Here is a 26,697-nt window from a genome sequence, read left to right as displayed (position 1 = left end):
TCTACCTAAGCGTAGAGAAAGAGGGATACCGAGGTCACGAGAATGCTGCACTGGATGGAAGGGGGGTGTAGAGATTGGGCGAGAGGTTGGCGACCACCGTCGAGCTGGATGAGCTGAACCGTAACATTCACGTGTATGTAGTGTATTCAACCATGGAGCACACATACGTCTGGGGATGCTGAAAAGTGTATGTGTGTGCGCGCGCGAGGGCAGGGAGAAAAAGCACACGCGCGCGCACGTGCACATGCAGTCGTGAGCGCAAGCCAACGGATAAAAGTCAGTAGCCTCTACGCAGTGCCCTTGAATAATCACATAATATTGTAAGCTCGGCTATAGTAAGTAGCAAGAAATATTTGGTCCCTTGTTCCAATCACAGATTACCATGCAATTATATCAGACATAATATATTAATTTAATTAACATTATTATATGATCTCTGTGATATCAGCCTGGTAGGGGACAGTTGCCACAGAGGGTGGTTGCAACATCTAGGAAGATATCTAGCACCAGATACAATATAGAGTGAGAATACGCATGCTATATGCTTAGATGCCCCATGCAACTTCTCTCAGTTCTTCTATCAGATATTTGAGACTATGTTGCAACCATCTCCTGTTGCAACTGACCCCGGTCTCTCCTACTACATATCAATAAATGTATGACGATGATTATTATGATTATGATTATTATGATTGTTGTTGTTATTATTAGGCCTATATTGTTAAATGTACCTATGTGTGTGGGGAATGTTGAAGCATGTATTCCTTGTATTGGCTCTCAGAAAGTCAGATCTTGCTGGAAATCTTTCAAAGAATGCTCCTCGAGAAAGTAAGTGATGGTGTGAAAATCAAATGATCTGAAACAAATATAGGTATGGCCAGGCGATGATGTGGTGAAACAATATGGGAGCAGAATAGAAAAGCTTGTCCCTTTTATGTATTTACAGTATGCAGTAGAACTCAGAAACTTGACCAACTCAGTCATGCAATCACGATCAAGCCATCGTGCCACAGCAGGTTTTTTTTGCCGTCACTGAAAGATTTTGTTCTATTGCCTTCATGCACTTATCCATCTTTAAAATATTTGAGAAAACATCTCAACAGGGCTGCACATTTGTTATTATGTCTTGAATTATATAAAGTGGACAATAAACGCCATAATCCCTGCATTGACAAAGATGACTAATATTCTCCACTGCGTTTTCACTGGCTTTGATGTTTATCCTTCCTGTTTTTATTTGTTTACCCCACAGTAAATGTGGCAGTGTTAGTTCAACACTTAAAGAGTCAGGCAATGCGATGGGTGTTAATTTGGACTGAGTGTTGAATTAACATTGCGAAATACTGTGCACCAAAGAAAATGCAAGCAGAGAGAATTCGAGCAGTCACCATTTCCTAGTATAGAACTCTTAAGTGTATGTATGTGTATGACATGTGCAGCCTATAGAGAACACACAGCCCTCACTCAAACCTTTGATGCAAAACAAAATGTCTGCAATGTTATTATTATTGTTGCTGATGTGGATGCTAATACCTAGTCTGATGTTGTGGTGATAATCCATGTGTAAAGTAAACAATTCAATTATATATTTAACATCTTGAAAGCGGTCATTATGAACTGTATAATAGGATCACCACATAGGCCTATATAGCACATTTTACTGTGTCGAACTGCAGTTTGCTGTTCACTTTCATGTAAAGATAATGTAAATGCATCATGGACATAGTAGTGGATTAAAAGCAAATGGCTGCACACTCAATCCCATTCTTTTATTTTATTAATCTGCAGATGCAGCTACAGCAGTAGTTCTGCTTAGACCAGCCATGCAAAAATCTTTGGCTCATCTTTGACTATATTTGCTATTTTGAGACCAAAGTGGGTCACCTTTGTGATTCATGTGCATCCAATGAGAAGATGTTGGGGTGAAAGGATGGGGGGTGGTTGTGGGGTTGGGGCATAACAGGGTTTTTTTTTTGAGAGGGTCAGTGTTCTGATTAATAGGCCTCCACAGCATGTGTGCATATCATGTGTTAACGGAGACCAAGTCGCAGAGTGTGGCGCGGAACATTAGTAAACTTCCCTCCCAAAGCCTCATACAGTATCGGTAGTGCTGAGCATATCGGACTGGTCCTATAAGCTCAGCGCTACCTTGCTGTGCCTCCCATGGCCTAACTGATGCGTTGGCTAGGAGGTGGCGGGCTGGAGCCCCAAGTGGCAGACTGCGCAGGAACACCTCAGTTCCACATGTTCAATGCAGAGATCTGCACGTGGGAGAACTCAATGCATCGCATGAACGGTACAAACGTCTGTTACAACTCTCAAGCAAGTGGGCAAACCACTTCCCGGGTCTGTGTATGGAGTTGACTACCAACCGCAAATGTTACATGGTTGAATTCAGGCATTCCCGAAAGCAGGTGCTGGCGTTTTGTCAAGATGGACTGCTTCATCAAGATAAGCTGTGAAAGGAGAATTCCCGTCAATGTCAACATGAAATTGTATTGCTCACACTACTGTTCACGCTCGGCAGTACCTGAAACTACCAACATTTTTTTTGTTCAGCCCTTTCCGAGATCCTGGCAATTCTAATGAGGGCATGGTATATTCACATTAAAAAAAACATTTGAATATACTCCAAATATCATCCCAAAAGTTATGTAACATCATAGACTCCTTACAACACACCACTCACTTTTGGGATTACATGGTAGACATGAAAAAATGTAAACAAACCATGCACCCATTAGAATGGCCATGATCTGGGAAAGGCCTGCACTGATGGGTACTGGTGGCAGGTCAGTGATAGTGCCAAATTGGAAGGAACTCCTCTTCACCTAAGGGTATCACTGCAGTGCATTGTAAGCGCTTGGTAGCTTAGATTGATAGGTAGGTCAAATCGACACACGGCAGCGGCACACTATGTGAATTCATATCAACTTAATAAAAAGGGCCCTGTGGTCTCCCCTGGTGTTGTGACATTAAGATATGACTCTTCTAGGTCCTTTGCTTCTTACTCAGGGGTGCCTTTTGTTTCACGTGGGTTCACTGGCAGTCAGACTCACCGCTTGCTGAAAACACTGAACTGCATAATAAAAGTATTGATATGACATTACAGAGAATATTTAGTAATATCAAGACTTGGTTCTCATCAGATTGGTAGAAACAAACTTATAATAGAGGCTCTGCATGAGAGCATTAACCTATCAGCAACCTATAGTCACTATACATGGAATACCCACCAAAAAACAAAACTGTGACACCATTAACAAGAGTGCTTTCTTCATAACACATCAACCTCCTCTCACACTGTCTGGACTGAAATGATTTATGACCTCTTTGGTAATTGGACATTAAAGGATCTGCTCAGTGCAATATCATCAACATGCATTATTTTGAAGGTGTCGGAATTCAAAAGGGAATCCTGGAGGACATTGCTTTTTAGTTGTGTGACAGTATAAAGGTTCCTGTATGCTTTAGGTTTAGAAATGGTCTTATTTAGTGAAAGTCTATACCTACAGTACAATCTTAATTCTGGAGTTTACATAGAAAGCATTTCACGACAACAGCACCCCCAGTGAGCTGAGCACCTGATCACATGTAAGAATTGTCCATAGCTTACAGTATGTCTTGTGTGCATGGCTTATAATCATTCTTTTTGTTACAACTGTATTTTGTCATTTCAGTGATGTCTTTTAGTAATATGATTTGTTCATATTTTAAATAATTGTTTTGGGCTGTCATGCCTTCATTCTTGTATGATAGTGAGAGAGTGACAGGAAATGAGTGAGAGAGAGAGAGAGTTGGGGACAGATGGGAAAATGACTCGAACCCGAGTGCCCAGATTTATAGTATGGTGCCAACTGAGTCACTGCACCTCTAGTAATGTGAACGTTAAGGGAAGTGCACATCCCCAACACAACCCCAACCCACTGAGGCCAACGGTTACTATAGTACTGAAAAGGACTTTGTTCTTCTTTTAACCCTGGACCCATCCATCTTACTGTTAATGAACCCTAAAAGAGGCCAGTGGCATAGCCAAGTTTTACGTCAGCAGTTGCACTGCCCTTTCCTGATGTAGGCTAAAACAAATATCTGTACCAGTTGCCAAATATCTGTAGAAGTTGGCAAAAAATGGGGCAGACCTGATATTTTATGTTCCCTAGTAGTAGTTCAACTTTGCACTATAAAGCCATTTAGCTGGCTGCTGTATGCATCCTTTATTTTCAGTCATGGCAGTTTAAGATACTTTGGAGTCATCTGAGTCTAACATTCTCAAGTCAAATATAGACTTTTGTTCTTTTTACATAATCTTGACGTGTCTCATCCCTGTACATCCCTGGTTATTTCTCAGGCTGCTCTTCATCATAAACGCTCGAATGACTGTTCCCCCCTGCAGTGATATACAATTATGTAAGACGTTGTTTTGAAATATACATCAGTTTCCTTCCCAATGGGCTGTCTCTTTAATTGTACATGGCCCAAATACATACTGTACAGTATTTCCAAAGTCTATTCCTTCTTGGTGCAGTATATGACTGCACTGTATGCCAACATGATTGCAATGTTGCAGTGTTACCTCAACACTTAGAGAGTATTTAAAACTATGAGTGTTCAATTCAGCTCCCCAAGTGTTAAATTATCACTGTGAAATGTACCAGGCCTGAGGCAGCGAATAACTAGTTAATTCAATGGACATAGTTAGTGGCTATGTATGTTTGGAGTGGTATGTGTGGTAAAGTGCTACCGTGAGTCATGGGATCAGGGCAGACAAAGGACAGAGAGACAGACAGACAGACAGACACAGAGAGAGAAAGAGAGAGAGAGAGAGAGAGAGAGAGAGAGAGAGAGAGAGAGAGAGAGAGAGATGAGCTGCATCAATAAAGATGGGGAAACAGACAGTCAGTCATCGATCCCTCTCACTGGAAACAGCATGAGTCTGGCTTGTCTGAAAAGTCTGGGTTGGTGCACTAATGGAAACACATCAGAGTAATGGCGAGGCATGTCTGTCTGTACATGCATCAGCTTTACTGTCCCACTTTTAATGAAAAACCCTCTTGCTATGGGCTTCAAATCTATTTTTGGCAGTCGGTATAGCAGATCAAATGTGACCATGTGCTGTCGCATGTTAAAACTCAGGCTTTGTTCTCTTTGTCTGCGTTTTTAAAAAATACGCTTTTTTGAAAACGGAAGAAAGGAAACGTGATAAAACGGGCCCTTAAGAACATACAAATCCAGAAAATGAGCATCATCTATTACAATTCCTAATCACATTGCACAGCACTTTGTGACTGCCTTGTCTGTGAAGAGCATTCGTACAAATAAAATGTACTTACTGACTTCAGTTGTGGCTGATAACAGGCACATACCTATATATACGGAGTCAACACAGCAACACAGCCATTCACTGCAGCACAGCAACACGTACCTATACATACATGTATGGGTCATTTGCACATTTTGACATTATTGTAAGCATTTGCTCGAATTTCCAATCTGACAGAGATATTTCAGCAATGGCCAATAGTCATACTCGTGAACTACTTGAGGGGTGGGTACACACTGATGGAAAATTACCGGGGCAACGTGTTGTATTCCATACTGGTCGAGCAGACAGTGTGTTTTCTCTGGTGAGGGAGCATGCCGTTTCACATTGGCCAGATTATTACAGCATAGGACCTCCGCCCCCTCCCCTCCTGGCACCCCACAGCCTCCCCTCCCTCCCTCTCCCCCTCACACTCCCCCAGCCTGCCCTTGCATGCATGCCTGCTCCCATCAGTGATTCACCACCTTTCCAGATCCGATCCCAATACCCCCTCTCATTCTTTTCCCACCCAGAAAAATGTGTTTGTTTTTGCAGAGGGAAGCCCGTGCCGAGCAGCCTGAGATGGGGTTGAGGGGGGGCTTTGTGCTCCACAGGGATTTGGCGCTGGCAAGAGAATCTTAACCTCCGTCAAACTTTTTAGCGTGGTCCACTCGAGGGCATTCTAGAGAGGTTTAAGGGGCACATTGACAGGCGCGGTGAGCGGAAGCCTCAGCCACGCCAGTCACATCAGGCGCCATTGGCATGCTGTGCCAACCTGCCAGACTGGGGCCAGTCGATATTTGGCCAAGGCACAAAAACGTGGCGTTCTCAGGGCCTGTGACGCCATGAGGCTTTGTAGTATACACACACAGAGACATACCACACATACTGTGGGCCTGAAGTTAGAATTTTTTTCTTTAATACTTAAGCGTATGTTACTTTTTCTATGGCACATTGGTCCTCCTTGGGGTTTAATGTGCTATAGAAATATAGAATCATGATGATGATTAGGATGATGATGACACTGACTACAATGATGATGATGATGACGGTGATGAAGATGATAACTATGATGACAAAGTATAAGATACATTGTCTTTTTAAAGAATTCTTAATTTGTTTATTTATTGATGGATTTACATTTCTATTCCTTCTGAAAAAAGATGAAGATCGAGAACAGCTTGCCCTGCATCCAGCTCCCTGAGGCCCCTCCTCAGACGGAACTCCAGTTCACCGTAGCAACGGAGGATGACTTTGATGACATCATGGCCATGAGTCAGGGCATCTACGGCGGCCTGGACTACCTGCCCACCCGCTACGGCAGCTGGCTGCAGGAGACCAACCGCACCGTCATCCTGGCCCGCAAGCAGGGCAAAGTGGTGAGAAATATTGCCAGTGAACTTCACAATGCCTGTGGGCTACGTTTGTTGAACTTTGATTAGTTAAAGGTAGGTTCAGATTCAGGTTCAGGTTACTTTAGTGGTGTCCATAGGTTAACTGATTTTGCTGATTTTCAAGAGAGAGGTGGGTGTCCCTACATGTAAGTACAGTACATGTAATACAAACACATGACACATGTGCATGAGAATAGAGGTTGTGGCCAGAGTAGGCATTGCATGCGGTTCATTGCAACTATACAACTAACTGAGTTACCAAGATATAAAGTAATATTTACTGGTCTGACCAAAGCACAGTAAGGTTTACAGCTTCAGGTGTCTATTACTGGAAATTCTAAATGGAAACACAGGGAGAAAATTCTCCCTTTAATCATTTCCAGTCATAATCAATACTTGAAAATTGACAGCAGAAAATACTCATGGAAAAGATAATACTTGTATGAATGTGCATCATAAATTAAACATGTGATTTTTTTTAAATTAAACTTGTACATTTTACAACAATATTTTAGGAATGTTTTTTTCTGTATCTAGAACAGTGTATTTGAGAATCGATTTAACGTCTTCTATAGTGTATTTGGTCCCAAAGTACTCTCTAAATGTTAAATTAACACATTTTTACTGTGCAGCTAGCTAATCCAGCATCTAGGCACTATGAGAACCCAATGATGAGATAAGTAGCAGGCCATAAGTATCTACGGTTGCTGGAACCTTGAGCATGTATTATCATAATGTCTTATAATAATAGTGGATACAAAGATGTTTGCGCTCTCTCATCAATGATTTCATCAGTGATTTTGCATGCTATAAACTGTCTGTCATATAGGCCTACTGTGTGCAGAAGAGGACAAATAAAGGAGATGTTTCTCAGGGCATAGTCAGAAGGCATTGGTGTAAAGTCTCACTCACTGATGCGAAGTCTTATTCAGTCAGAGCTCATTACGCTACACACATCCATTTGGGACTGGTTCTAACCCACGCTATGGCCGTGTCGTGTGTGCATACAGTCCTTCCCAGAAGTTTTGTCGCCTATGTTGTTTGGAACAATAGTTAACCTGACTTTCAATTAATCAACTGGCTTTAGGGGTTACTCATATGAAAGCTACAACCCTCCCAAATGAAGTTTCAAGTACACAAATAAATGTGTTGCACTGAAGAAAGATTAATCAGTTAATGAACATGGAAAGGGCAGATTTTGGCAAAACGAATGTTTTGTCTACACAAAAAATGGGCAGATAAGTCATTTCAAACCTCAGAAAATGAAGTACTGATGCTGTAAGATCCAAATGAATATCTCATATGACGTCCTTTAGCTTTAAGGACTGCATCCATGTGTTTCAGCAAAGACTCATCATCCAGATGTTTTGGTTTTGTTTTGTCTTCCTTGCTTTCCTCTTTCTCTTCCTACTCAGACATGCTCAATGATGTTCATGTCTGCTGACTGGCCTGGCCAATCCTGTACCCAAGCGACAAGACTTGACAACCAGACTGTTGTGTGTAGCGGGAAAAAAAGTAGATGAGAATGGTTAAAGAAAGTCGTTATTTAAGTTAACACCACAGTTATCTAAGGAAGTAGAAATCTAAACTGGGGCGATTATTTCCCATGACACAAAATGCAGCACGTGGCGAGGAATGGCGTATGTGGGTGTCCTACACTGAAGCCTCTCCTACAGCCCAGTCACAAAAAGCCTACCAAGGGTTTGTTAGGCCTAATTCTGACAAAAATGAAGGCTAATGGGACTTATGATCCCAAGATCAATCTTTTCATAACTGATAGTATCAAAATTGTATGATGCATGAAGAATACGAAAAAAAAACATGCTTAAGAAATATGGTATGGCTACAGCTCTTATGTGGGGCTGTTTTAGTGCTGCTGGTGTTTGAAAGCTGTTTTCATTGATTAAATCATGAATACATAGATGTATTGCTCTATGAATAGTGAATTACCATTACTCATGGCCCTTCAATTGCCCTTCAACTTTACAATGACCCTAAACACACACCTATGGCCAAAGCTGATTTCTGAAGAGGTGAGAGTGATGTATGATACTTTATCTGTGACACGTGATATGTGTATTTGTGTATTTTAAGTGACTTATCTGCTCATTCTTCACCAAAATCATTGTCTTGCCAAAATCTGCCCTTTCTGTGTTCATTCAATGATTTATCTTTTCATGGTACAACAACATGTATTTTTGTACATACAACTTCATTTGGGAGGGTTGTAGCTTTCATATGGGCGACTTCTGAAGCCAATTGATTAATCTTAAGTCAGGTTATTAACTGTTATTCCAAAAACATGTATCCGACAAAACTTTTGGGAAGGAAATGATATATATATATATATTCTCTTGTACAGCTATGCACAACAAGAGGAACAAAAAAGAACATTTAGATGAGCTGACATAGCCTGAGTCATCCCAGACAGAGATAATCAAATAAACAGGGTACTTGAAGAGATGCCAGTGAACGTCAATCCGGTCAAGTGCCCGCTGTGTCATTGCCAGAGAGGAGGCCAGCCACCTTGATACATTGCAGCAGTGGCTCTAGCCCCTGCTCTTTCCCTCTTTGATGTCAAAGTGCCCTATTGACGGGGATGCTTGTTTTTTTAAATAATTAGCTAGTAACAACGACAAACCTGAAGGTCAGGTTCATATGATCCTATGCGCATACACATCCACATCCACATCAGGATGTGCTATACGTAATTAAAATTACATTTTAAATACAGCTGATGTATTGTTTAGAAATGTTGTTACACGTGCCCTTTTCAAAAATCTTAGCCCCTGCCCTTCCACTGTCAAATACCTTACTCCTGCAACATTTGCATTAGCGCAGTTGTCAACTCCAGTTGATTTTATGAAAAGAATTGTATCTAATGTAAAGTGTGCTATTGCCTTGCCATTGCTTGAAGGTAAGTTAAAAGACAAGGGCATTGTTATGGTATGGCTCAAATTGCAGTTACATGTATTTTACGTGTGTAAAATGACTTGTCACCTAACCTTGTAACACTTCGCTTCTTAACTCAACAGCCCAGTTAGCTGATGTTCGTTTGCTGTGTATGTGTGATGTTGCCAATGTTCAAGTGTGAATTGAGTAACTTTAATTTATGTGGTAGGCAGTAACTTCTAATAGTGAATTCCTATCATAAAGCTTTCACAGTAAAGATAGGTAAAAAAATGCAAAGCAATGTAATGCTGTTTGAGGCTGAAAAGAGTTCAGACACTTGGGTGTTGTAAATGGAGATGGCTATAGCTGCTCTCAGACGCTCACTTATGTCCGAGAGAGGGCTGTGGGTGTAGACCTAATGGGTCATGTGTCACTCAATCCCGGCCCGGCTTCCGTCACCCTGTGTCAGCTTGTTGACACCCAGAGGAGCCTGCGCTTAAGTGGAGGGATACCCCCACAGCCGGGTTATTCAGGGGCTGAAGTCGACACCCGAGCCCGGCTTCAGTCGGGGTCGAAGGAACAGACGGAACACTATTTTGGGGTGATAATCACAGGGAATGTCAGCGAAAAAGAGGCTTGGGACGGGAGACAGTCGGGAGTTACAGTAGATGTGATTTAGATTACGAATTGGTCGATTGAAATGAAGTTGGAGATGAGGTATAAATGTGTAGCCCTCTAGTGTGCAACGTTCCACCAGTACGCTTTATTGTTTATTGAAAAAAAATGGCTATCATATACACTAGTACCATACTCCATAGTCTTTAACAACATTATGATTTGGTATTAACTTTTCTGGTAACAACAAACCTATATAAAGAGCAAATTTGAGCAAGATTGTTAAGGACAGCATGCTATTAAATTCAAATTTCAAGAGTTCAGAATTCAGAGTCTTGCACAAGTATGCGATTTTCTATACAATGTGTCTGAAATAGTGAATAATGGCACACATATGCATTGAGACAAATTGATAATACTCACCCACTGTTATTAGCCTGTCAAGACAGCCCACGTCAAATGGTGAGATCTGTCCCCGATGGAAAGACCAGGTGCACTCCAAGAGTCAGCATGAACAGCTGTCATTCAGACTGACTGCATGGGGGAAAATAGAACAGTGCTCTGATTAGAAAGCAGAGTAGAGCGTTTTTTAGTTTCATCCTTTCTCTTCTACTATTCCTATATTGTACAATTTTTATTTGTATTATTTGAATGAGGGACCCCATATAGTGAAATATTCTGGTGTATAAGCTTTTCTGTAATGGGTCAGGGGACACTCAACATTATTGGAGACCTGTGCATTTACTTGGTGTGGTCACAAGACTGCTAAACCAACGAAATATGACAATGCATACGTTGGACAACAAAACAATGGACAGTGGGCAACCGGCCATACAGAACCCCTTGTGCACCAAAGAATCTCACTTCATGGACTGTGGGAAGGGAAATGGTTGAATAGGGTTGTCTTCTACATCATCTTCAGAGCTTACTGGGTGGAGTAACCTACTTAGCGTCTCCACGCAGTAACTTCTCCGGCCGTTTATAAAATCTGCAGTGCTTACCATCTGTGTTGCTTGTCTGCTAATATTAATTTTATTACAACAGCAGCAAAACAAAATCTATGCAACACATTTTAAGAAGTGTTATAGTTTAACTGTGTAAAACAGCCAAATTGCCCTAAAATGTACTGTATGTGTTACTGAACTGCTTATTGTGGCTGAATGTAAAGCTACCAATCGGTAGCCCTAAATGTAAGAAAAAAAAATTCTCGTTTTGTAAATAACTAAATATCTTGGTGAGCATGATTAACAATGCAGTGCACTCATATTTCATTACTGTTTCTACTATTTTTTCATCTTGTGCAGGTGCCTGTGTGTGTTATGGATGATGGGGAATGTGCATAATACAGTTGAATTACCCTAAAACGTACTGTATCCATGCTCTACATGCACTACCGGTCAAAAGCTTGGGGTTGCTACACTTTCCCCCACGATACTTTTTAAATTAAAGACTATTTAGTTTCAATTCAAGGTCAGATTAAAAATAACTTAATTGTGTCATTGTTCTCTGAAATATATAGAACAAATACGCAACTTGATATTGGAAAAAACATATTGGAATGCATTTATAGACAATACATTACAATAAATTACATGTAGCATTATTCAAAGCTATGCAGGCCAAAATGTATCCTTAACATTTGACTAATCAAAGTGTAGACACCTTTGGCATTAATCATAGTCAGTTGAGGTTCTGATCTGATTCACTCACTGGGCGAGATGACATCCAGAATCTCCCCCAATGACCTCTGAGCACCATGGATGCAAAAGTGGATGTCTGCTCTGGTCAATCCATATATTGCTAGACGTAATTCATAGCATTTCAAAGAGCACAACGTCGTATGGCACTTGCTGAAACATGGCTGAGACTATGGATTGTGAATTCATAAAAGCAGGTTCCATTAGGTTCTTTCTGGTGGCTCATAATGAATGCAGCTTCTTTGACTGGAATTTGTAGCCAAAAGGTGGCAACGCAACAAATGTCATACCTACCATCGGAAAGAGCAGAAACTGAGCTTTCAAATGGTTCTATGCATTCTCTAATAAATTGAACATCAGAAGAAATTCAACAAATTTGATGGATAATCACACCTTTTTTCACCTTTGGATGTTCAGTCTTTACTCGCAAAGCTATTCAATAGATGTCTGCAAGTTGAATTGCAAAAAATAACTGGAAAAATGAGGGTGACCCCAAACTTTTGAACTGAAGTGCAAATACTATGTAGGAAATTGCTCTATATGAGCACCAGTTTCGCTGTTTTTGACAACATAACAACATGATGAAGATTTTAAATTTCATATGAGATTAAAATTACTCCTTATTTCTCAGATTGCTCTGGAGTCTGTGGTTGTTATTGACGACGGGGAGACGATGCTGGTGGAGGGTCTGCGCGTGGCTCCTCAGGAGCGGGGGAAGGGCGTGGCCGGAGTGCTGCTGAGGTACTGCTCTCAGATGGTCAAGGCCAAATACCCAGAGGTCAAAGTCAGCCGGCTGACTCGCGACGACCAGCTTGGGCCCAAGGAGTTCCAGAAGTACCGTTTGATCACCAAGCAGGTATGGCCGGTGATAAGATGTAGCCTGGTATTTAGCCTACCATCCCCTTGTACTGATTTCATTTGCACGGAGGGTCTGGATATGGCGTTTTGGAAGGGGGTGGACCCTGTTACCAGAAAAGTGATTAATCAGCAAAAGGGGGAGGGACGAGGGAGGTGAGCGCCCCTCCAAAAAGTGATCATTTTTTATGACATTCATAAAATTTTCATTTGTTATGTTCAAATGTCAGTGACTGGATAAAATAGGACACATTTGTCAAATATATCCATATCTCCACTAAACGTTTCCTCTGTATGTACAAGTAAAATTAGTGTGAGGGGATGGTATAACCTAATCTTGAAATCAACTGTGTGTTGGATAGTTAAAGTGGTCACAAATCTGTTGATCACAATAGAACTTGGGAATTTGGGCTTGAAATTAATGGATAAAACTGTTGAACCATAACATTGGTTCGAACCAATAACACCTTATCTATAAACCTTTGGGAAACACTGAAGACAGATAGTTTTTTCCCCCTTGGTGATATCAGCGATTACACAATTTCAATATGAATATGAATTTGAAATCATAGGTACACCACTCATGTTATTTGTTCAACCTCTTCCCCACTCCCAAAAGGGAATCCTTCTAGTTCGCTTTCGAGCAGAGGACCTCAAGTTGCGCTTGGCTGAGCTGGGTCCCAACGTGGGCATCTCGGTGGCAGATGGAGCAGCCCCTCCCCGTGCCCCAGTTCGTCTGGACCCCTCTGAGGTATGCCAACTCTTCCTCAGCCCAGGTCCCATCCGTGACGTGCTGCCCAATGCCACCATTGTTCAGGACTGGCAGCCCTTCAAGCCCTCGCCCAGCAACTTGGCCATCCTGCTGAAGAAAGACATCGACTGGATGGTGGACGACCGCAGCAGCACCAGCGTGGTCAGCCTGTGCACCTTCCCCTTCCGCGTGCCCATCGGCGAAGACTGGTACTACCTGAACATCGACATGTTTGGCAAGGATCTGTCGCTGGTCACTCAACAGTTCGTGAGTCACCTGAGGCGCCACACGGCCACCCTGAAGGGCAGCGTCATGTGCCAGCTCTTCTTGGATCCCCCGCTGTGGAAGCCAGTGTGCGATTTCTGCCGCAACACACTCGGCGTGGAGCTGGTGAAGGAGTACACAGAGCAGTGCGTGGTGGAGTCGGATGTTGTGTAAAAGCGAGCAGATCTCAGCACCACGTGTAGACGCCCCTTTATCCCAGAAACCCTGAAAAGGATCCCAGCTAGCACCGTAGACTCCCATGACTAAGGCCAAACTGATATGTAATCTTTTTCAACCAGAGCAGCAGTACATAATAGTAAGAATACGGCCATGAGATACTTGAATACTGTTTGGGAACATAGACGTGATCGAGTCCGATATTGTGTAAACAGAAAACCATAAGCACCATGTTTAGAGTTACTGTAGCCCTTACACCACAAAATTCCCAAAATTCCCAGCTAGTCAAGCTCATGTTTAGTTTTTGGAATACCACCGCAGCAGTACATAATTGGAACACAGCCACGAGATACTTGACATTACTTGGCAACATTGTATTGGTTTATGAATTCGTACTGTAAATTTAATTCAAAGTTCATGGGGAAAATTAATGCAATTCATGTATTTAACAATTTTGTGTACATAACTATAAATATAATACTACATAGTGTTACAGTATATGTGTAAATACATATACCGAGCTGCAAACAAATCTGCACAATTCTTACAGCACTTTATAAAAGATCGTCATGAAATCCTGTGCTCAGTTCAAAACAATGCGGGGTTGGTTGGCATGGGCAACCACTCTCATCAGTACTGCATTGCAGCTTCTAGCTGCTATCTGTTGAGGATAGGGACAACCATATTGTATAGGCAGCACTCAGGCTCTTCTTTCAACATGGAAATACATAGAGAGCTGCACCCTTTCAACAAAGATGAAAAGTAGATTGAAGTTCTATATGAGAAAAAAAAGACCAAACTCTATCGTGGTTTCGAGCAAATTCCCCTTTGAATTATGTTGTCAACTAAAAGGGACAATACTGCAAGACCTGAGTGCTATATCATATTAACTAGTTTCTAATGTTACATAAGACACAAACAAAAGAGTGTGAAATTCCTTTATGTTAAGAGCACTGTTACATACATGAGCACTCCTTGGCATTACACCTTTGTCATTTGTAATTGTTTGAGATATTAATTTTTTGAGATATTAATGAAAGATAATATATTTATGTTAGGTGCACTTATGTTGAGCATTAGTGTGTCCACTCAAAGATTGCTTGCAAGCATAGTCCACTGAATGAAACCTGAGTTTGTTAATGTCATTTAGACCATCAATTGATGAAGGCTGAACAAACTGCGATGCCATCTCATAATCTTTCGAAAAATTACATCTAATAAGGGAACCCAAACAACTAAGCAAAGATATAGACATTCATGTTGTATAAATACACAACAAGCCTTCCCATTTAACTGCCCAGTTCATTTCCATGCAGAAAAAGAACACTTTCTCGATAATAGAATAGAATTTTCAGCAGTTATGGCCAGATTGAGAACTGTGTCACACCACCACGCAATGAATTGGAAGAAAAAAAAATCTTTTGAAATGAAGAAATGAAGAAACGCTGAAGAATGTTTTGTCTTTGGACCCAAGAACTCTACTGTCTTCTGGACATAACCAGCCCAAATAGAAAATGAGCATTAACTTGGAAAAAGATCTAGCAACATACAAACACTTAACATAACACATACATGAATCCCTGGACCCTTAACTAACTAAGCCTGGAAGATCTGCAAAAGGGTGGGGGGAGCTGAACATTTCACTTTGTTCAGAGAAATGCAATAAAACCACCAAGTCCCCTCAAACCAATGATGCTCAAGAGGATGGACGCTTGACCTGTATTGTCTATAGTCCAAAACTGAAGATGTCATCATCTGTAGTAGCTAGATTTTTGCTTCACAAGAGAAAATGGACACCACCAAATACAGGAGAGATGCAAACCACAACTTTTATCTTTTTATTAATGAAGAGAGGAGGTCATCTCCACCCTTCTCCATCTTTTTATTCCCTAAAATGCCTTTGCTTTTTCGTCTTTCCCCTCTCTCAGGCAGACCTACAAACTCCGTTTTACTATGCCCTTTAACCTCTCCAGCCTTTCCTGCTTTGCCCAAATCCTGGTTCTGATTTTTATGACCTCCATTACCTGCCGAAACTAATGTGTTGCTAACATGGCCCAACAGGTCTTAAGATAATCATTCGGTTTATTTTTAAGGAGCATAGTCCTTGGCATCCATTTCGGCCATTTTGGCTTTTCACAGCTTTGGTAGCCAGACAGTTTCAAATTAAGCTGTATGTCATGACATACTGTGAACCTTGCTCCCTTGCTCTCTCTCTCTCTCTCTCTCTCTTTCTCTCTCCCTCTCTCTAATGTGGTTTAACGCGACACCCGTGGTCTGTTCTAAACAGTGTGTGCATTTCTGAGCAGTAGTTGCTATGCTACAAGATTCCACGCTTGAGGAACAGAATGGCCAAAGTGGATTGCCATTTTTGATTTGACAAGTTGTCTTACGCTGAAATTTCTGACCACAAATTTGAAACAACAAAAAACATGCTCACTAAGAAATGGTTGGGATGTAAAAATGAATGGATTCTTGTGCTTTTTCAAGGTCCCAAGGCGCTATAGCGCCAATACCTCCAAAGCTCTCCACATCAGCAGCACCACAATGGGACTGAGCCATTTCTAATTTGTACATCTGCAATTCTTTTCCTTCTTTCTTTTTTCTTTTATTTTTCAAGTGGTATGTTGTCCTGCTCAAGGTTGAACATAAGCCAACCCTTCAAGTCAGATCCTGACTGACATGGATACGATATGGGAATGGCAGATTGGATCATGGGTAATCCAAAGCACTCTAATATGTAACTACTGAAAAAGGCTTTTCTCTTTATGGCTATGGAAAAGAGCATCAAAGCATTATTACATACACACTATTATATAGGACATTCCACCAAAACAGTGTAATGACTAGATATTCTGCTGCAACCAGATCTGTGAGTGAAATTTGTGTTTAATTGATGTGTGCTAACGTACTTAAATTAACACCAACTGCTATATCTAGAATAATTTGCAATATGATGTACCTTGGTAACCCATGTATCTAAGCTGCAGGGAAAGAAGGGAGTATAACACATTTGCTTTAGACAGTGCTGTATTGTAGAAAGTCACGATGCACTGATGGCCTTTGAAACAAATCTCTAATCAGCTTCAATGTGTATATTTAGAAATGTTAAAGACTCTTTTAGCTTTTTTCACCTTTGTGACAATAGTTTTTTTCTGCCTGTATGTGCACATTTTTTTTATACTTTGTGTAATGCCCTCACTTTTGCATGCCCTAATTTTTTTGCCATAACAAGTAGAGCTAGCCCTGAATAATACTCTTTATTCGGTGCTCCCGCTGCTTCCTGATGCATACTGTAGATCAGTAAACATGTACTGCTGGAGGTTTAGAGAGGACGTGCTATTACTGATAGATAGAGATACTAATGCTTTGCTCTGTGTTGGCCTGCATTGCATGTAGGAGACACCCATCATTTCAGTAATTTCTGTCTATTAAAGAGCTCCGTCAGTGAGTGACTGAGGCATGGGCAGAGAGAGAGAGAGAGAGAGAGAGAGAGAGAGAGAGAGAGAGAGAGAGAGAGAGAGAGAGAGAGAGAGAGAGAGAGAGAGAGAGAGAGAGAGAGAGAGAGAGAGGGAGAGAGAGAGATGTGCTGTGGTCATCTGGACTGCTGGTAACTGGAGAGAACCCCTCTGTTATCATATTACCACTTCTGCTAATGAGAGCGCAGTTTGGAGTTACTGTAAATGATTGAACTCATGCTAAATGAATTTGCCAATTTAGACTCAAACGACATTTTACCTGAGCGCCACAAGTGTATCGCTTTTTTAAATCTTCTTTAACATGCGAATATGCAGATATGCACATAGACACACACACACACACACACACACACACACACACACACACACACACACACACACACACACACACACACACAACCAGGCAGACAGACACATGCACGGGCACGCACGTGCACACGTGCACACACGCACACGCACACGCACACGCACACACACACACACACACACAAACAGGTGTTCACCTACATGCCGAGGGTCAGTTTGAGTTTCAGGTGATGGCGGGTTTAAATAGAGCGGATCCATTTCCTTTTGGACCTTTTGTCGTTCCCCCCCTCCAACTCAGGTTTCACAGACGGTCACCTGTTCCAGTAGAACGCCTGTACAGGCATTAAAGTCTAATGCACACATCGTCGTAGAGAGCAAACGTGACGTATTTCACTTATTCAGCTAGTTGAGAGAGGCGCTAGAGAGGAAAATAGACTTTGGCTTTGTGTAGATCCACAGTAAATTTTGCAGTCTTAAGTCAACTTAAGCAATTGAAATTAACACTGTTGTAGTTGGTCCTGCTCTCAAAGTGTTGACTTAACACTATACACTTTCTGTGCTGTATATGGGGGTTTATGTGATAGGGTTTAACTGTTACATGGCAGAGACTGGTTAATTCCAGATTTCAGACATTATTCTGCTATCCCATGCAATGTGAGCCATCCCTAGTTTTTATGAGATTGTCGAGATATGTTTTCCATTATTTTCCATGTATATTTTCTTTGACGTTTTAGTGTCAATGTATGTTTTGACAAAAAAAACAGTGATGTCAAAGACATATGCTGAGAAGAGAATGCAAGGAAATTCAAATTTGGAAAATTTCAGTGAACACCTGCTGAAAAATCTTTATGTGGTATCATATCTGCTGATGGACAACCTGGATTCAGAAGCTACAATGGAGTGCCACATATTATAAAGACCTGGTTTTACCTATGCAATTGCCCTTATTGGACAGGTAAAACCAAGCATATGGTTGGCATATGTAGCTCTGGATTGTAGCTTTTGAATCCAGGTTCCCCATCATTGGTCATATCCACATGTAAGCTTTTCCTCAGCATATCTCTATTCAAAGACCAGCCTGAATAAGTAAACATGGGCTCGGTCACTACTCCTGTGTTTTTAATCCTAAATATCTGTTCTGTTTTTATGTTAAGTTTCTGTGTCATGGACCAAAACACAACTGGTAGACAGTAATAGGACAGCTATGCGACAAACCCGTCTGTATGCAGCAGACACGCCCTCTTCAAAACCCGATAATATGGCCTTATTTGACTGAGATCATTGCTGACCTGATACCTCACTTTTTTTTAAAATCCAAAACGATTCTCGATGTGCATTGTGAGTGCAATTATAAAACAGTAAAGTCCTCCAGTTGTGTTACCCAAAGCACAAATGGTTGTTACATGATGAATACGTCATCCTCAACAATGTTGCACATTGAAAGGGGTCATACAGTGGTTCTTTTACTATACCATACAGTCAAAAGAAATCTCAGGTGAATGCAAAGAGCTACTTGTTCACCGAGTACTCTTCCACTGTAAGTCAACACTTATGATTAAATTATACATAACTTTACAGTTACCTTTTGTCATCTAGATGGCATCGACCTTAACACAGCTATGTACTTGAGGTTAAGATTCTCTCGACTGGTAATTCTGGGAGGCTTTTTCAAACCTATTGCAATTTCTCACGACAAGCCGCCTTTCAATTCCAACATGAAAACGGCTTTTGTGAAGAACTGAATAGTTTGATTCAAACGTGCTGGAACAAGTAAATGACAAAAACAGGTGTTATTTCTCCTGTTGAAAAGCCATTACAAGCTTATTCATAGACGTGGTCATTACTTATAAATTTCTAGAGAAAATAAATCCATTCTTAAGGGTCCAATTTAATGACCAAGATCTGGATGAGCGTTAATCTATATGCTATATATAACTGTCCCAGATATGGGTCTTGTGGGAAAAATAGCCTGGATCGGCACATGTTGAGCCCTTGGTGTCAAGGGTTCATGTGTTTGAGAAAGGTTAGTGTTTTTCATGGTGCCCATTCCTTTGATTAGGCTGAGGCTGTCAAGTTCCAGCCCTTGTCCTAGACCATGTGCATGCATGACTACAAATAAAAAGAGACATTGCTGGTTTTATGTCTCAGATTTTGCAGATGAGTGTGCAGAGGTGTGATATTTTAGGGCCACTGTCAAAGCACTGACATGACGGAAGATATGGTCAAAGGACTCAAAGTGGAACTCACAGCTAAAAGCCAGTCAAGGGGATGAAAACAGTTACAATGCCATTCAAAGGCATTTTGGTTATTTTAAAACATTGTTTCATTTATTTAAAAAATATTTTTATAACCCCATTTGGCTGCTTATTCTTAAGTGGTGATTTGAAGACTGAGTCAAATGTTGTTTTTTTATTTATTAATTTTCAAGAAATGGTTGTGAAACATAAAATACTATTTTAAATACACAAATTTTAAAAAAACCTTTCAATCCATGAATGTTGTATGAGATGTGTTCTTTTCTTCATTTTGACACAATACGCTGTGTGGGTCAAAGGGGCAGAAATCACTTGTGGTTAGGTTTACATCAAGCAAAATCAACTACTCATTTAGTGAGTTAACAAAATAGGCAGCTTCATCTCTCTCTCTCCCTCTCTCCCTCTCTCTCTGTTCTAGTGTGTGTGTTTTCAAATTATAACATGGGAAAGCATTAAGCTACGAACATAATCTTAACTAACTGGACTCTCAGCCTCAGGCTTGATGTAAACCAAACCAAACTGCATTCATAAAATACATTTTGTCTAAAACCTGTAGGATCTAAGAATATTGCCTGTTTAAAATCATAGCTTAGCTTAACCGGTAATTTCTTTTTGTTCTTCGTTTGTATTGCTTGGATAGTAGAAATATTGTTCTAGTGGTGTAGTTGTATATATCTTAACATATCTATGTAAGTATAGGCTGAAGTAACATTTCTATACATTTACCTTATGTGTGCGACAATGGACCTTAAAAACATCTATACCTATAGCTGCACACACATTTTTGAATGTGTGAAAATTAGTTAAATATGTGTTTGATTGTGACGGTCATTTTATTGGTGTTAGATTTAAAAAAACAATGTTAGTCTCGCTAATGTATGTGCACAAAGAGATATTTTTGAACTAGTAAGCAGAGACTAACAAAAACGCATGACAATATGCACAAGTTCATTTTGAGCTTCACTTGAGTGCACTTGTTAACAAGTGAATTTGTTAACAACTTTAGCCTTTTTGTTTTTGTCTTTCCTTTTCCTTAAGACTTTCTTTTGTAATGTGTTTTCTGCCATGTTTTAATGTCCTTATTTTCCCTTTAGTTGCTAAACAAGAATTGCATGCTTGGGCTGTTGTCCGGTTAATTTGCAGAAAGGACATAATTCCATCTACAAAAAAGGGACACTTGATTTGAGGTTGCATCAAAACACCAAGGCACTTTGTTTTTTAGGTAACATGACAATGTTAGCAAAATTTAGCACCCATGTATGTCAAAGGCATTCCCTGTAAATGCAAATTCCGCATATGTCCAGTATGTACATAGAACAACGTGAAACAAATCCATTGTACCAATAACGAGCTTGGGGGAAGAGTGGACACATACAAACACATACATTACACATTCATAATTGACAAACATGCCAGCAAACCTGCACGCACGCACACACGCATGCACGCACGCACGCACACACACACACACACACACACACACACACACACACACACACACACACACACACACACACACACACACACACACACACACACACACACACACACCCTCTCTCTCTTACACACACACACACACCTCTGTGGAATTACTAGGCCAAACTGTTAACTGATTGGGTTGTATGGTGGATGAATTCTAGTGAAAAGGGTAATAGTGATGAGGTGAGGTGAGCCACAGCTGAGGCTTGATATTAATAACACTCCTCTGATAATAATGACACACAATAACAATTGGACAGCGATTATTGGAGGGACAGTAAAATGAATGCAATCAACTCATGTGACAACATTAAGTAAAGCTTTACATTTGGTTAGAAAATGTTGTGATGTTTTGGGGGTATTGAATCACGCTAAATATTTATGGCAGAATAACACTTCAAGAGAACACTCATCTATTTGATTGATGGTCTCATTCACTAACATTCCCCAGCATTGTGTGCACACTGTATTATCCCCATTCAGTAATATATGTGATACTCTACCACTTGATGAAATTGGTGTATTACAGAGTGACTGAGAACTGATGTAGTTATTACTGTTAGTAAATGAGACCATGTGCATATAATGATAAAGGGAGCCGTATATAGTAACCTAAGAGAAAACACATGTGCTACCATTTGGTACTATTGTTATTGATGTAGGCCTCAAGACTGACTAGAATAGCATTGAATGGAAAATATCATGTTGGGACATCACGTGCTCCTGGCTATGTATTGTCATTTTCAGTCTTCAATTTAAAAGATATGATGCTTTCTCAACATGTTGTAGGCAAAAGTATCCAGCTATCGCCTGTGCTTTTGTATTACAATATTTTTTTGCATACCAAGACCTATAAAAATTGGAACTAAAAGTCTATGACTTTTATTAAAAAAAAAAAAATCATAAGAAAAAAAAATCTAAAACAAAACATTGATGGACAAACAGTAGTTGGTAGCTGGATAGTAACATGTTTACAGGCGGACATATATTGGCTTGAAGAGGTCAATTTAAAAGAGGGAAAAATGTCAAACACAATACATCCACCTTTAACAACCCGAATTGTGAGAATAGAGGATTTTGTGTTACAGAGGGCCTATCTTCACTTTTTACATGCCATCATTGTTTGTACTCTGAGGCAAAACACCGTGGTTTCTGTATTCCTATTGTATGTTGTGGAAAGAAAGACTGGGAAGTGTTTGCTGACATGCTTGTGGCAGATTATCTAGATTATCATGGTCATGGTCATTTTACGTAATCTGTATGGCTAACTAGCTCCTCCCATTGTATGCAACTGAATAGAAGTTTTTAACATAGCGGAAAAAAGACCTTAGCACTAACTAACAAGCTATTTAATACGAATACTTTTGTGTGTGTAATCGAACTCTGTATTGTGCTGCGCCTCCCAATAATAAATGAGCTTACCCCCCACCCCTACCCCTTACCCCTCACCCTCTCCCTAAAAAAAAGACCAAAAAAAGTCTTGAAGAACAAAAAAAGGAGGTTGTTTTTTTGGGCCTCGTAATTATTTTTGCCGCATTATAGAAGGTCCTCTGTAGTCAATCCATCATTTTGCTGGTGTAAATCTTTCCATAGTGATCTGCAGAGGTTTCACGTACTGCCAGAGGTGGACATCCTGACTTTAAAAAGTAAACGTCCTGCCACATTTATTACCTGTTGGGTGATGCTAATGAACGGCTGTCTCACAACCAACTCGTCACTATATGGCACTTCGACAACGCCTCAATATGTGGCGACAAAGGTTTGCGTCGCACCATGACGCAAAAGGCAAGGGTACCCCCCTTTTGTGTTGCATTGTGATGGAAAGGTCACCACTGTGAAAGCATGTTTCAGTGCCTGGTTAAGTTTAGGTAAAATCCATAGGCAACCTGATCTGGCAAACCTGGCCGTTATGATGTGATGGAATAGAGGAACCTTTGGCATCCCATGTTGAGGCCTGGTGAGAAATATAGCTTTTGTGTCATATATTGACGTGTTGGGTGCGAGACGTGGTTGACAGGTCATCAGCCAGGTACAGTACAGGGGATGATCAGCTGAATACTGAAGCCACTTGTACGAACCAAAAACGTTAAGTTGTAAACAACTGGGATACTTCTTGGAGCTTACAGAGGTTTCATTCCTTCTCCAAGGAGTCATGTGAGTGGAAACTGTAGTACTTTTACTTCTCTAGATGTAATTAACGATTCATCACACCTCGATTGTGACTCCTTTGCCAAGTGGAGATGGGCTTGGTCTAATGTAGAGAAGTACTGGGTTTCCTCTTGCGTCAACCAGACCTGAAAGATCTTCAAGATCCGAGCAGTCCGGTTGTTTACAGCTAAACCCTTTTGGATCACATGACCTAAATGAATGACAATCTTCAAAACTTCAGCCACCGGTGTGAGGGGTTCAGGCTGAGGGAATGAATGGCTGTGATTTTACTTTCTAAAGACAGAATCTCCATGTCTCCGCACCGCACACCAAATACATTACCAGCAGCTCGGGTTTTCATTGGCCAAATGTCATTTACAGCTCATTTCAGAGCTCACCAGCTGAACCTTCCAGGAAGGGCCATGATGATGGTGGTGGTGGTGCTGATGGTGGTAGCAAACCAGAAGATTGAATGACATAATAACTTAAGTAAATACAATGATCAATGGATTCTAACATAATAGTTCCGGACAATGGGTGTATGTACAGCATGACGCTCGCTCCATTGGGACGCAGCGGGTCTCACATATGGGCCTCCTAATGGACCCCTCGCAATTGGGTTGCCGCTAGGGATGCTAAAAAGCCCTGTGAGGGCAGCAACACGTGGGGTGTAAATGTGGGCTGCCTGACTGCCTGCCTGCCGCACAGGACAGGACACCAAGACCTTGATGATTGGCATGAGGCCTCTGGGCTGTGCTATCTAGAATCTAGTCCACCGATGATGCCGATGAATATTTCTGGGGTTGACAGATGCATCATGTCACGTGTCAGTATACCAGAACACACGTGTAATGTTAGTGGGGAGTACTTATTGGTTGGATGAACAAGGTCAACAACAGATGTGCAAAGACACCAAAAAGCGAAACTGGTTTCTGACTGATATAGTAATGTCCATAAACAAGATACTGGAAGTGCTGCTGTGGGTGTTAAAGTAATACGTTCCTCTGGTGCTTTTTGGAGTGGTGATGTATTTTCCAAAGAAGACACAATCCTGAGGCAATCAAGAGGACAGTTACCATTACAAGTCTGTATTTATATTGGTCTATGCCTTAAAACTTGCTTTTAAGTCACATCCCAATGTAAATAAAGCCTTTTAGTGGTTAACTATCCTCGTGGTGTATAGACTCATTGCATGCGACTAAAAAGATTGAGGCATGGCGTATACCCAAGAGTGTGGTGAATTTATAGTGATTCGTTCCTTTTTTTGAGCAGTCAGATGAGTTGTTGGCGTCATGGGCCAAATGCAAGGGACCCTTCACAGTACATTTTTTGCAGACTGTAATTCAACACTTACAGAGTGCTACCAACAATACAAGTGTTGAATTAGAGACTAAGTGTTGAATTAGAGACTAAGTGTCCTGTTACCTATATGAGTGGAGCACAACCTGCATAGTCTGTCTTAAGAAAGTGTTCATTTCAGCTGATTTAGGGCCTTTTTTATCCCGTGATACATTCAAAGCAGATGCAAGTTTCATCCAAGTGCATAGACATAAACATACACACAAGGTGGAAAGTTTTTGTTCTTCTCCATGAGCATGATAGGTACAGCCTGGTGGCATCCAGTTTTAGGTGTTGGAAGTCTGTACACCTTCATGGCAAACAGCGTTTTGGACCACATGGCCTTCTTCAGACATCGAAACGTTTGCCATGAAATGCATTTCAAGTCTGAATACTTCCATCTCCTAAAACTCGAAGGAGCCTTTGTCCTGCACCTTACCTAAACAGGGGATGTGTGCAATCTTTTCACCCTAACTGAATGCAGCCTACTGGCTACTCTCCTCTATTATTATGACTAAAGTACTGGTATGTGTTGTGATTGGGATCAAGGGGGTAGCGCGCTAATTCCCGGGACCAGCAACTAACCAGGCACAATCATTGAGATGTAATCTACTAATTGGTCTCCAAAAAGGCACACATAAACCACGCATTGTCCTCAAAAACAGAAAGGGGATGCTGTTAAAGAGACAGAACCCAGACAGTCAGCTGAGTTTGCGAGTTGTACAGAGTATGCACAGAGTATGCAAAAGATGGGAAAAGCTAAGAAAAAACTGTCCATTTACAGCTAAACTACACTTCACTTTCCGCATCACTGTGTCTTTGCTTTATACATGCACATTTCTCTTTGCTGAAATTATCCATTACCGTAATACATTTTTGAGCTATTGGTTAAAAGGATGTGTAATACTGCAACATAATATTTTAAAATCGTACATTTTAGCAGATCTGTCATCCTTCCAAAACTGCAGTTACGTTGGTGTGATGGTACAATTTTAAAGATGATTAAAAAAAAGTGAGTGTAAATAATTTCCAAATGGTATGACTGTATGACAAGCCATAATTCCAGAGAGTTGTATCATTGAAATTACTCGCGTGTCAAGAAATGTTTTACAAATGAGAGTCCAGTTAAACCCACATTTCATTGCTAAGGGTGGATTTGCTGATTCTTCAATTTCCTAAGATGAAAGCACACACACAAAAAAGATGAAAGCAAAAAAACAAAAAAAAACCAACCATAACCCAGTTTTTTCACAGCATCTTCATAATAAGCGGAAGTGCGTAAGTTAGTACCCGATGGAATTTCATTTCAATTGGGGGGAAGGAGCCGGGCCCGTTTGTACCTTGTGCATCTGCCATGCGCGTAATCAACTGATGCCATTGACTATTCAAGGCTAGGCGGTCGGTGGCAGTGGACCAGGACAATGTCCTAGTGGAATTTTCCCAACCTCCTCCTCCTCCCCTCCTACTTGAGGGAGCGAGAGAGCGGGGGATGGGAGGGAGGAACAAGTGATGGGTAGCACAGTAATTGGAAGGTCAGGACTGAAGGGGGGAGGGGCGGCTGGGGACGGGATGGATTTAGGGGGGAACGAGAGGGGGTGCGGTGCGCAATGGCTAAAGCTGGCATAGAATCGCCAGCTGGCTGTGTATTAGCCCAAAGGCTTTCATGCCAAGCACATGCCAATGGATTGGACAGGAAGAGAGGCGAAATGATGCAGGATAGTGGTGGCGGTGGTGGGGGCGATGGTGGTGGT

The 26,697-nt window shown here is 41.1% G+C and overlaps 1 protein-coding gene and 1 long non-coding RNA gene across 2 annotated transcripts in view; one reads left to right on the top strand and one right to left on the bottom strand.

Annotated features, from left to right (window-relative positions):
• The first annotated feature begins 6,455 nt into the window (after window positions 1-6,455).
• Window positions 6,456-14,014, top strand: nat16 (N-acetyltransferase 16). Its single transcript, XM_063187434.1, has 3 exons — window positions 6,456-6,678; window positions 12,529-12,753; window positions 13,372-14,014. Exons 1-3 carry the CDS (start codon window positions 6,463-6,465, stop codon window positions 13,939-13,941), a joined length of 1,011 nt encoding a protein of 336 aa, XP_063043504.1. The 5' UTR covers window positions 6,456-6,462; the 3' UTR covers window positions 13,942-14,014.
• The window catches only part of LOC134437875 (uncharacterized), a 33,210-nt gene continuing 13,079 nt past the window's right edge, over window positions 6,567-26,697 (bottom strand). The window contains exons 2-3 of the long non-coding RNA XR_010032498.1: window positions 10,624-10,734; window positions 6,567-6,654 (exon numbers count right to left, since the gene is read on the bottom strand). This is a non-coding gene — a long non-coding RNA (uncharacterized LOC134437875). The remainder of the gene's footprint in view (window positions 6,655-10,623; window positions 10,735-26,697) is intronic.

The sequence above is a fragment of the Engraulis encrasicolus genome, chromosome 21 (genome assembly GCF_034702125.1).
Source record: "Engraulis encrasicolus isolate BLACKSEA-1 chromosome 21, IST_EnEncr_1.0, whole genome shotgun sequence".
In the NCBI taxonomy this organism is placed as follows: domain Eukaryota; kingdom Metazoa; phylum Chordata; class Actinopteri; order Clupeiformes; family Engraulidae; genus Engraulis; species Engraulis encrasicolus.
The sequence above is the reverse complement of the archived record's forward strand: the minus strand, read 5'-3'. Positions and strand labels throughout refer to the sequence as shown.

Coding starts and splice junctions, on each gene's coding strand:
- nat16 (XM_063187434.1), top strand. CDS start 6,463: ATGAAGATCGAGAACAGCTTGCCCTGCATCCAGCTCCCTGAGGCCCCT. Junction 6,679..12,528: donor CCCGCAAGCAGGGCAAAGTG/GTGAGAAATATT, acceptor CTTATTTCTCAG/ATTGCTCTGGAGTCTGTGGT. Junction 12,754..13,371: donor ACCGTTTGATCACCAAGCAG/GTATGGCCGGTG, acceptor CACTCCCAAAAG/GGAATCCTTCTAGTTCGCTT.